Raw genomic sequence first — 12,154 nt, 5'->3', positions numbered from 1 at the left:
TAACTTCACTGACAAAAAAAAACCTTGACGTCCCCCACTATCTCTAGCGCGCTCAAGACGCTTGTAAACTAGTGCGTCTACGCATAACGAATCAGTAGACGGCCGACCACCACCAATACAATCTTCGGCGACGCTTCATGGAATACCAGCCCTGTAAAAGTGTTTGGGTATTGACACCGATACACCGACGTGGACTCAGTGAAACACTTCTGCAACAGTACTTCGGATTATACAGGATAGTACGACGTCTTAACCCACTCGACTACCAGGTTGTCCCGACGGCATAACAAACTCTCAACGGCGCCGATCTCGACCTGAAGTCGTCCATGACACGCGCCTAGAGCCGTTTCGTGAACGTTAACAAACTGAAGGAGTGTATTTTGTTGTTGGTGTTGCTGTATCGTACTTTATTCTTTATAATTTCTCGCAATAATATTGCACTTTCATCTTCTGTTAAAGCATCGGACGATGCCTTTTTCAGATGGGGCAATGCCACATTCTTTCCTCGAGCTTTCTTATCACCCCGTTACCCTGTACGCGATTCTCAGTGCAAACCACACCTACAGTGTCCGAGAAGCGTGTGGGCTGCCGTATATCATTTTGTTGAGATTCCGCCTGCGTCGTGAGCATTTCAGATTATTCGGAAATCTACGCCATCACTAGCGATAACGCTAGAATGTTCGATGGCTTGCGTATAACTGCCGACACGCTTCGCCGCTTGTCAGTTTATCGACGGCCGACGCTGAATTCGCCACTATCAGTGCAAGTGGGCTACAGAAAGCCGGCGTTTCGTTTATCGGACACAGTTTCACCCAAATAAACAGTTTGGTCTGACCATCTAGTCTCCTGCCTTCAGCCACGTCGCAACTCCGTGACAATATAACTAAAGCAATGCGCTAGAGTTCCAGGAAGAAACAGTGCTTTGTGATAGGGGGAGAGACCGGGGAAGTTGCAAAGGTATACTTCCACCTATGATAAGTAGTAACCGTGGAGCTGAATTGTGAGAGTGAAATATAAAGAATGCACACGGGGTCGATCACATTGGGCAAGTAATTCCGAAGCATAAATGGTTATCTAGCACTAACCTTTATGAGGAAGGTATATAAAGCTACATGTTGGCAGTACTTGCCTACAAAGCACAAATCTAGACGCTTACAAAGTAGGTTAAGCCTAAACTAAGCATGACGCAGCGAGCAATGGAATAAAAAATGATACGAGAAGGCATCAGAGTGGGTCAGTTAACAAACCGGGCTTAAGCATATCACTGTAGAAATCAAGAAGACACAGTGGACATGGGCTGGGCACGTGGCGCGTAGGCAGAATACCTGCTGATCAGTAAACGTAACGAACTGGATATCAGAGAAAACAAACGCTCGAGGGTGAAACAGAAAGTAAAGAGAGCACGTGAGATTAAAAGGTTCGCAAGTATAACGTGTCAGCAGAAACCAAGAGACCGGGTGGACTATCGTATCATGGTCAGATTGCCACTGACGTTCGAGTAAAATTCACCAAACAATCAGTGAAAAGTTGCTAAATGTCGCCAGTCTGTTTCAAATCTCGTCAAAAAAAATTTGTCACTCTACATATGTATGGCGTGTTTCCTAATGCAAATAGCTTACTATATGTAACTCTGTGAGCTCGTACCATCTATAGCCCCTAAATTATATAGACATTTTTCTAGTGCCTGTCGCATCCCCTACTACACCATCGAAGGGATTGGTTAGTGGGCTTGGAGTCGCATTCCCGCTTCACCATGGCAGCGCTGACAAAGGACATACCTATACACCAGCAGCGTACCTGAATGCTAGCGATTTAGAACAGAAGTCTGTAATAAGAGAGTTTTTGAATACCGTTTGCAAGCGCTGCGGGCGTTGTGGGCGTAGCAGCCGCCATATAAGATTTAGAATAGCGTTTGCCCTGCTGTAAACCGCAACGCACGATCGCAGCGACACCGTTACCTCAAAACCAGCGCTTGCGGGCCACAAGCGGGCCGCCATCACCGCCCGTAGCCTCGAAACCAGCGCTTGCGGGCCACATGCGGACCACCATCACCGCACGCAATTTAGGATTTTCTGCGTGCGGTTCGCGAACGCGAGCGAGGCCTCGCGTTACAACGCATGCGCAGTGGCAGTGACTGCACCACAAGGGCTCACGGTGCGCTAATCTAGACCTCCCTATTGTTTCGGCTGTAGCGAATACAGGGCGAAGCAGTCGCTACAACAATAGAAAACAGTGTGCTTAGTCTTTCTGCAGTTTTAGAGAACATCATTGTGGTGGAATCATGTGTCCAATAATTGAACGAACTAATTAAAAAGCAACGTTAATGATTCCACAAGTACTGCATTATTGCCGCAATGGCTGCTCCACGCTTTCTGTGAAGCGATGTTTACACATCAGATATTAATACAGAAACTACCTTAGCGCAGTTTTAGAAGGCTGCTTAAAAACGCCAACGTTTATACCTGTCAATTATGTATAATAATATGAAATATAAACCCTAGGTGAAGAAACCAACAAGCTATTCTGGACAGTTGGAGCTGTGGTTAATGCACGAAGCCTAACCGTGATTGACCCATTTCAGAAGCGAGACAATAAATTCAGGCTCTAAAGCACCTAAAGCACTCATATATTGACACCGCCTGGCAGCGCATTAAGCTGCCCCGCGGTGTTGTAGTAGCTAACGTGCTTGGCTGCTGACCCGCAGATCGCAAAATGGAATTCCGGCTGCGGCAGTTGCATTTTCGATAGTGGTAAAAATACTGTAGGCCCGTCGCCTTAGACTTAGGTGCAGGTTAAAAAAATTCCTGGTGGTCAAAATTTCCGGAATGCTCCACACCACGTCTCTCATTTGCATATTGTGATTTTGGGACGTTAAACCTCACATTTAAAAAAAATAAATCATTCAATCAATCGTGGCGCATGAAGCAGTCCACTGACCTAAAGTTTGCAGGGAGGTAGCTGGCGGACGCATCAGTGCACTTCTTCCTCCAGAATCTCTCGGTGACTGCTTTGATTCTACGTAAATTGTGTCTTCTACTTGTGGGTCTAAAGCTACAAAAAATACAGAAAACATTGCCACCTGCTTGTTTCGAAGAGAGTGAGTATAAAGTGCATAGTTAAGTCGAGACGTGAGCAAGAATTTGCATGCAATTCGCCGTGTCACCACACGCAATTTTATGTCGTGACGGGCCTCTGAAATCCGTGAGTTTGGCGCAAAGTTAGTAGCCACCATTCGGAACCCTGATCATGGGAGAGGCGTTTGCCCTGCAGTGTGCTTATTAAGGCTGGTGATGACGATGGTGATGGTGGTGATAATGATGGTGATAATGATGATGATGATGATGATGATATTGATAGGCATAAAAGCATGAGCGAATTTACGAAATTGTTTCCACAGCGCTATTTTGAAGGACTTAGGGATGTTTATAGAAATTATCAATCATTAGTTTTATTAGAACATATTCAGGTACGAGGTTGGAAAAAGAACATCGGCAATAAGTATATCATGTTCAAGAGGGCATAGCCTAACCTGGGGATCCTTTAGGTGTGAGTTCGGATGAGCAGAAAGCGAACGCCAACACTGAAAGAGGACACGAAGTGAGCGCATAATTCTGTAGGTGCGCGGGAGGGGGGGGGTAGTATCGAAGAGTTCAAGCCGTGACGCCACCATAGCCTTCCTTTTGCGGGCACCGCTTGAACTTCTCGGGGCTAATACTTCTTCGTGACCTTGGGAAACAATATGGGAGGAGCTACACAGTGATCTTCAGCCCAACAGGTCAATAAACAATTAACTCTAGGCGTCACAGACTTCAATACTATTGGTGGCAAGTTATCATCATGTGATGATTTCATGATTTGACATAAAGTGGACGTCACCTAACGTAACTTCACATGAAGAGGTCATCACAAGACAGTCGCTTCATCAATGAGGGGGCATTCATGAAGGACGGGCGAAACCGGTATATTTATGGGAAACTTGCAGTGCCTCCGATTTTCGTCTCTGCTACTGGAATCAACAGAAAACCATTCTTGGCGCAAGAAGCTCTGTACATGTGCAGTCGACCACCACCCCACAGATTTGAACAAAAAGAAGCGGATTACTATACCTTTTCAGTCGTCTTAACCCTATGAGTTTTTATGCTGTTTGCGCATCTCAATACAATGATATATTAAAAGGTAATGCATTTTCGCACATTTGCTGTAAGTAGCTTGTATGCTATGTGTTTAGAATCAGTGCTATCTATAATTGTTGTTGTTGCAGTGTAACTTTCTTTTTCACGTTTGCGCATGACAAAGTATTCAATCATCTAAACGGGGTGTAAACTTCTCGCCACCGTCATGCTTATGATGCTAAGGGTGCCAAAAATATTTTAGCTGATGCACTCATGGAGCAAATATAGGTACTACCCACCTGCACATTACTTCTGGTATCAGTCACTTACCATTGTCGATCCCTAGGTACGATGTTTCAATCTGAATGAAGTCTGGAAGCACGTCTTTGTAAGACCAGCCCTCGGCGCCATACAAAGACGCCCAATTATCGAAATCCCGGCGGTTCCCTCGAGCATAGATGACATGGTTGATTGAACTCGAGCCACCAAATACTTTGCCGCGTGGGATTCTATTAATCTGAAAAAAAAACAGGATCTCAGTCTCCAACATGATATCAGCCAACAAACAGCCCGGATACTGGCTGGCCTCACACGATCCTAATAAAGTATCTTGCCTTTCTACTTGTCCTTGACTAAATAGTATTTATGAGGCCGAAAAATACTGATAGTAAACGTGCGAGGAAGCCTCAACTCATACAATAACGTCCCGAGGAAGCCTCAACTCATACCTTAACGACTAAATAAAGGGCGCATGCAAAAGCGTAACAGCTAATCTTTTGCATTTGATCTCACCCAGTTTTCTAAGATGCTCGTGAAACTTGGTCACTAGATGGAGTGTAGCAGTTTTAAATGCGAAGCATTTCTTAGCAAAATTCCGCAACTTTGAGCGTATCTATCTATCTATCTATCTATCTATCTATCTATCTATCTATCTATCCATGTATCTATCTATCTATCTATCTATCTATCTATTCATTCATTCATTGATTCATTCATTCATTCACTGTTTATTCAGACAAAAACAATGATTGCCTAGGTTGAAGGGACTAAAGGCAGAATGCCTCTGTCTGACTAAAGTCCCTCCACCCATACATTTGCTCAGGGGAAGTGGAACAAAGGATACAAATTTCATTCTGCTTTTGAGTGAGGGGACACAAAATTCAAATTCAACAAGTTTAACAGATGTCGACACATACGTTTTGAAATAACACATTACAGTCATCACCAATTTGCAGTACCAATATAAATAATATATATATTAAAATGCAACAAGGGAAAATTTCTGGCCGAAATACTAAGTACCATAGAGAAATACATCTGAAAAGAAAGTAGTTGAGCAATTTTCATCTATTATGCAAAAGCACAAACGACACAAAAGAAATATTTATAATAATACGAATATTGCTCTTTACAAGGAAGTAAGTACATCTTAACGTTTTTCTTCACACTGTTTCTGATCTATGCATATATAATTTATCTATGTATCTATCTATCTATCTATTTAATAAATGCGAAGCATTTCTTAGCGAGCCTCTGCGACTTCGGGCGTATCTATCTGTTGATGTTGCCGCCTACCACTTTTATCTCTCCTGGCCGTTTCGTTATTTGTGTCGATACCAAACTTCGTAAGGCATAACATGCCTGTATGATGAACATATTGAAATAGTCATAACATGAAAATGTTTACATATACGTCACGAATGTCATGATTTGCAATTCATAATCCTTCAGCTCTTGTGGTAGTTTCGTTCACGTGGCATGTTGCAAAGTTGCTATGGTATGGCATGATTGCATGGCTGATGATTGATTGATTGATTGATTGATGTGTGGGGTTTAACGTCCCAAAACCACCATATGATTATGAGAGACGCCGTAGTGGAGGGCTCCAGAAATTTCGACCACCTGGGGTTCTTTAACGTGCACCCAAATCTGAGCACACGGGCCTACAACATTTCCGCCTCCATCGGAAATGCAGCCGCCGCAGTCAGGATTTGAACCCGCGACCTGCGGGTCAGCAGCCGAGTACCTCAGCCACTAGACCACCGCGGCGGGGCATGATTGCATGGCGAACACAAGGGAAAGACACTAACATAAAAATATGACTTGCATGTTATGTAACAACATGACTACATGCCTTGCGCATGATGTGCTCGCGGCCGTTTTGCTTGAGTCACATATACCAAACTTGGTATTACAGTGCGTGAATGGATGACAAAGGTATTTGACTGGGGCAAGCATGATAATCCTGAGGTGTGTGTCATGAAACAACATTACTAAGTGCCACATTAATAATATGCTGGTGGCCTTTCCGCTAGCTTCACTTGTACCAAATTTGGTAGTGCGGGACGTGAGTGAAGGACGAAGGTATGATACTGGTTCAAACTTGATAAACATGAGATGCATGTCATGGAACACTACGACAAATGCTACGCTCATGACGTGCTCATGGTCATTTCACTAGCTTCACATGTACCAAACTCGGTTTACTTGACGCGATTGAACGAAATAGGCACATGATAATCACGACATGCCTGTCATGTAACAACATGACTACATGCCACACTCATGATGTGCTCGTGGCCGTTTCACTAGTTCCACATAATCTGAATTTATTATTACGTGATGCCAATGAATGACGAACGCATGTGACTGGTGCAGACATGATAATCATGAGATGCGTGTCCTGTGAGAACATGACTAGATGCCACAGTTAGGGCGCTAATACATTTAACGTGACGCGGTGTGCGTGCTCACTGGCTTTCAATTTGCCGCATCACGTCGGCGTTGCCACGCCAGGCGCCGGTTTTTCCAAACACTCGCAGGCACACGCCGCGCTTCGTTGCTTTGACGCATGTGCATTTCAGCGCGTCCTGCGTCCCTCCGTCACGAAAACAGGTAGACGTAGTGTTGCAGGGACAACGCATCGGCGCGAAATGCAGCATGTCGCATTTCGCGAGAGTTGCCGTCAGGCCGCACTGACGGACACTGGTGGCGCATGTCACAGCTAGCGTCAGACGATGGAGTGCTAGCGTTTTGCTAACGTAGCGTCACTGTGCCCAGCGTGCGCGCGCATCAACGCTACATTAGAGTATATTGGGCCCTTCATAATGCACTCGCGACCAGTTTGCTAGCTCCCCATACGCCAAATTTTGTGTTACGTGATGTCAAGGGATGAAGAAATATATGGATGGTGCAAACAATGTAGTCCTGACACGCTTGTCATGAAAGAACTTGAGAACATACCATGCTCACAGCATGCTCGCGGTCGTTTTGCTAGCTCCACATATACTCAATTTGGTATTACATGACGTGAATAGATGACGAAGATAAACGACCAGTGGAAATATGATAATCATAGCACGGAAGTCACGTTCGGCATCATTCACCTCCAAGTGACATATGAACCTTTCTCATTTTTGCTTCGCATTTAATCGATTCTCACTGTACGCAGGATCTGCCAACTTTTTTGTTCTTTCTGTTGTCCGTAAGGAAAAATGTCAAACGTATCAGCGCACAAAAGCCTTCTACTATTGTCCGTCGATATAGCGCTTGTGACCACGGCCCCTGTCTCATTGTTTGCAGTGGCCTCTCAAGCAAAGCAGCGCCCACCCACAAGTGGCCCTTCCTGTTCCTCCACCACGCAAAAAATGGGTGGTCAGTTTCCTGCTTCATTAGGAGCCACCCACGATGAACCTTTCGTGGGAGCCGCGGCTGTCACATCTGCTTTTTGTGCGCCAGATGTATAGGCACCATATTATAGTCACCGAAATATAGGCATCCGAACATAGGCACGATAGTCACCTACATCGCCAAATTCATAGACTCTGTCAACGCTTTCGTCTTCTCTGATGCTACTGAACCTGCTTCGCTGAGTCTACACCCCTAGCCGGTTTTTGACGTTTACCTAAGCCTTCAAGAGCGCAAGCAAGACCAGCTCAGTTATGTCATCTTGCAATTTCAGGACGACTTCTCGTCGTCGTCAAAACTTAAAGAAACCTTAGTGGCCTAACACGGTATCGTAACAAAAGGAAAGGAAGTGCCAGACCAGTCCTTCAGAGGCCGCATGAAGGTTCAACGGGATATCTCGAAGCCGTAAAAAACAAGTTGTCACAATGCTACGCGAAGTACATAACCCAACTGTCCTAGAATCTCTGGGCGCCTTTTGTGGTCTTTGTTAAGAAGGACGGAAACCTCCTTTGCGGTATCGACTAACGTTGCCTCAACAAAATTTTGAAGAAGGATGTGTATCCCACCCCACTGGTATACGATATCCTGGATTCACTCCCGAATGCGAAGTAGTTTTCGTCGGTGTACCTCAAGACAGCTAGGCTAAAGAAAATCAAAGTCGAGAAAAAAAAATTGAAAAAAGACTGCCTTCATTACACCAGGTAGCCTGTTCAAGCTCAAGGTCACGCCTTTTCACTTTTGCCCGGCTGCCACGACCTCCCTATGCGTTACGGATCCGTTACCCAATGGCTTAAAGTGACAGCCTTGCCATGTATACCTCAATAAGTCGTTATGTTTTCGTCCACCTTCTAAGAACACATCCGCTGCTGTAAGCTGAACTTCAAGCAATGATGACCTCTCAACTCAACCTTTTGCCGGGGAAATTCCCCTTCGTGGAAAAGAAACCTATGGCGTTAGGTAGCACGATAAACTAGCTCGGAGGACGCCCTTATTCGCAGAAGCCTGTCGCATTACTACATCCCGCCAGCCATTGACAAGACCTTACGTCGATTTATCTCCCTCTGTGCCTAGTGCACGAATTTCATCAAACGCACTGCCCACATCGCCAAACCAGTCAATGACCTTACGCAAACCGACATCAAGTTCAAGCAGAAAATGCCACAGAACGAAGCTTTCCCGAACAAAAATGATGCCTGCAAGTACCTTCATTACTTGCACATTGCGACAAACATTGCGAAACAGAAGTCCACACAGACACCAGCAGCGTAGGACTCGGCGCCGTCCATGAGCAGAAGACGAAGGGATTGGTAAAGGTCATAAGTGATGCTAGTATGTTGCCATCCAAGGCAGAAGACAACATCACATAAAAAACTGTGTCCTGCTATTACCTAGGCTACGTCATAGTTTCGCCCCTACTTGCATGTCAGGTGCTCCAAAGTTGTGAGCGATCACCCCGGTTTGTGTTGGCTAGCCACTCGAACGATACTTCAGGTCCTCTCACAAAATAAAGTGTGAGGCTTCAGGAATGCAACATCACAACAGTTTACAAATTCACCCGAAAAGATTCTGATGCCGAGTGCTTGTCTCACACCCCTGCTGACCCGCAGCTGTCACCCGACCAGGAGGGTGACCTATTGTGAAAATGATAATGACGATAACTTCATGAACAATACTGACGCGACTCAGTAGGAACTCAGAGGCCTTGTGAATTACCTCGAAAGAGAGACCACCATTGTCATGAAAGCATTTAGGTGAGGACTCACGTAGTCTTTAGATTCGAAGCAGCTCTTTGACTACCCTGTGTAACGTGCCCTCCGTCCGCATCGCTCCCCTCACCGCAGATATTGGAGTGGTGCCAAGTAGCTGACGCCCTCTTAGCAGTGCGCAGTGACGCCACTTTTTCCCGCCTGCTGCGCGCTCTTTGCGTGTCACCTCTTTCTCGCTTCACTCTCTTCACCACTGGCAAGCTAAAGCGCCTTCCCTACGTGGGCATCATCTCACCCGCACCACCTCTTTTCATCTGTCGCCGAGAAGAAGCCGCGAACCTGCATCCACGCGCCTCGAGATTCTCACTGCGCCAGAAATGTGGAAAGCCCTCCGGGGCTTGTCGTGCGTTCGCTCCAACGAGTGGAACACCATCGCGGCTTGCTTCCCGCTAGTGTGCACGTACCATTCTCGGCTGTTGCCAGCGTTACGAGGGTTGGCGAGGCGATCGCGTTCGCAAATGATTACGTCAACAATGCCAAGACGCGAGCCAGGGAAGCCGAACGCAAGTGTCAGCAGGGAAATACCAGCGACGCCGACAATGTGTGAGTCAAGAACACCGATCTTGTTCGAGAACACAAACGGCGCGCGGGTAACACCGACGAGACGCGAGCCAAAAAGCCGACAGGAAGCGTCTTCAACGCGACCCGCCTCCCGTGTCTTTGCGTTTCAAACAAATGTTTACTTCAGTGACCACTACAAAAAGTTTCGCTTCAAACTCTTCTTGCAGCGCCAACCTCGATGCCTGTTTCAACCAAGTGAACGCCGTGCACACAGTTTCTACTTCGCATCCTATCCTCGTTCCCGTCTGGGAGACGGTCCATAGTTTTTTCTGGGAAAAGGCGTTCTCACGTAGAAGAATTTCGCTCTACTTCAAGCCGACTGCTTTAGTCTCGTGCTTTCATGCAATGCGACCAGAAGTCCTCCAGGCTCTACGCGATTACCCAATGGTTAGACATCTCGGACAATTCCACATGTTTGCAAGAGAACAGAAAATTTACCATTGGCCATGCTTTGCCACCGGCGTCGCTCACTACTTAAAGTGTTGCCAAAATGTGAGCGATGAAAAACACCACCATAAGGACGTGCAGGCTTCCTCTAGTCAATCAAGCCTCCTCAATGTCGATTCTAGCAGATTGGAATAGACCTCCTGAGGCCTTTCTCAACGTCGACTTGCACAAGTAGACGAGTCGTCGTAGCTACAGACTACGTCGGCCGCTACGCCGAAGCAAGAGGTCTTTGCAAATGTAGCCCTGTCTGAAGGTTTTTGCCAAGGCGCCTCAAGTGTGTTCATCACCGACAGGGTTACGGCGTTTTCTGCTGACCTAATTCAGGCAATTCTAAGATATAGCCAGACAAGCCACAGCTTAACGACCATGTACTGCCAACAGACCAACAGCCTCACCTAGAGTCTGAATAAAATTATTGCCGACATTTTGGACATCTATGCTGACGTGGAACATTGAACGTTGGGCGCCATACTTCCGTACGTTGCTGTCGTATAAAAACGGGCGTGTAGAATACCACGCAGATGATACCATACATGTTGATCTACGGAAGAAACCCGGCAAAGATCCTGAATGCCATGCTGTCGATTGTCACGGACGAAAATACCTCGACGTCACCATCTAGTTGACCGCGCGGAATAATACCTGCCACTCGCGAGCCACCGTATCGAGAACAAACAGATGACGGACAGCCGTCATTAATCTTCGACGACAATTTTTTAAATGTCAGCCCAGTGACTGCGCATGGGTGTGGACGCTGACACGGCGACGTCGACACAGTTATAAACGTCGGCAATGGTACTTCGCATCATACAGGGTAGTTCGGTGTCTCGGCCCACTTGACTACGAGGTTGTCTCAGACAGCATCATGAACACAATCGTGATGCGCGCGACCTGAAGCCATCTATGTCGTGCGCCTAAAAGCGTGTGTTGCGCATTATCAAGCCTAAGTATTGTGTTTTTTTTTGTTGTTGCTTAATATTAAAAGCGTGGCAGTTTGGGCAAGTTGTTATGACATGACGATAGTTATATTGCGACAACAGAACGCTAGTGTCCTTCTTGTCTCTGTCATGATTGTGTTCTCGCGCTAAATTTATCCTTTTATTGCAGCTTATTGCTTTGACACTTTAAAATGCGAAGCATTTCTTAGCGAAAATCGGCAACTTTTAGAGTGACTGTCTGTCTATCTATCTATCTATCTATCTATCTATCTAATATCATCTATCAATCTATCTATCTATCTATATATGTATCGATCTATCTATTTATCCATCTATCTATCTAGCCGCTTACGACTTTTAGCTCTCCAGGTCGTTTGGATGATGCTATTGATACCAAACTTGGTGTGACCTCCCATGATTGCGTCACGAAAATATCTGACTAGTCACACCACGAAAATTATGATATGTATGTCATGAATGCTATGATTTACATTTCTTGGTGTTGCTGCTCTTAAGGTGGTTTCGTTCACATAAGATGTTGCAAAACAGGTATGGTATGACATGGCTGCATTCTGAACACAAGCGGCAGACCCTATGAAAATTATGACATGCGTGTCATGTAACAACAAGACTACATGCCACG

The 12,154-nt window shown here is 45.8% G+C and overlaps 1 protein-coding gene across 1 annotated transcript in view; it reads right to left on the bottom strand.

Moving 5' to 3' along the window:
- LOC119177917 (glucose dehydrogenase [FAD, quinone]) overlaps positions 1-12,154 on the bottom strand; it is a 135,201-nt gene that overhangs the window by 105,650 nt on the left and 17,397 nt on the right. The window contains exon 3 of the mRNA XM_075886857.1: positions 4,443-4,629. Coding sequence (XP_075742972.1) covers positions 4,443-4,629 — 187 coding nt within the window. The remainder of the gene's footprint in view (positions 1-4,442; positions 4,630-12,154) is intronic.

The sequence above is a fragment of the Rhipicephalus microplus genome, chromosome 1 (assembly GCF_043290135.1).
Source record: "Rhipicephalus microplus isolate Deutch F79 chromosome 1, USDA_Rmic, whole genome shotgun sequence".
Taxonomy (NCBI): Eukaryota; Metazoa; Arthropoda; class Arachnida; order Ixodida; family Ixodidae; genus Rhipicephalus; species Rhipicephalus microplus.
Note: the sequence above shows the minus strand (reverse complement) of the source record. Positions and strands in the feature narration are given on the sequence as shown.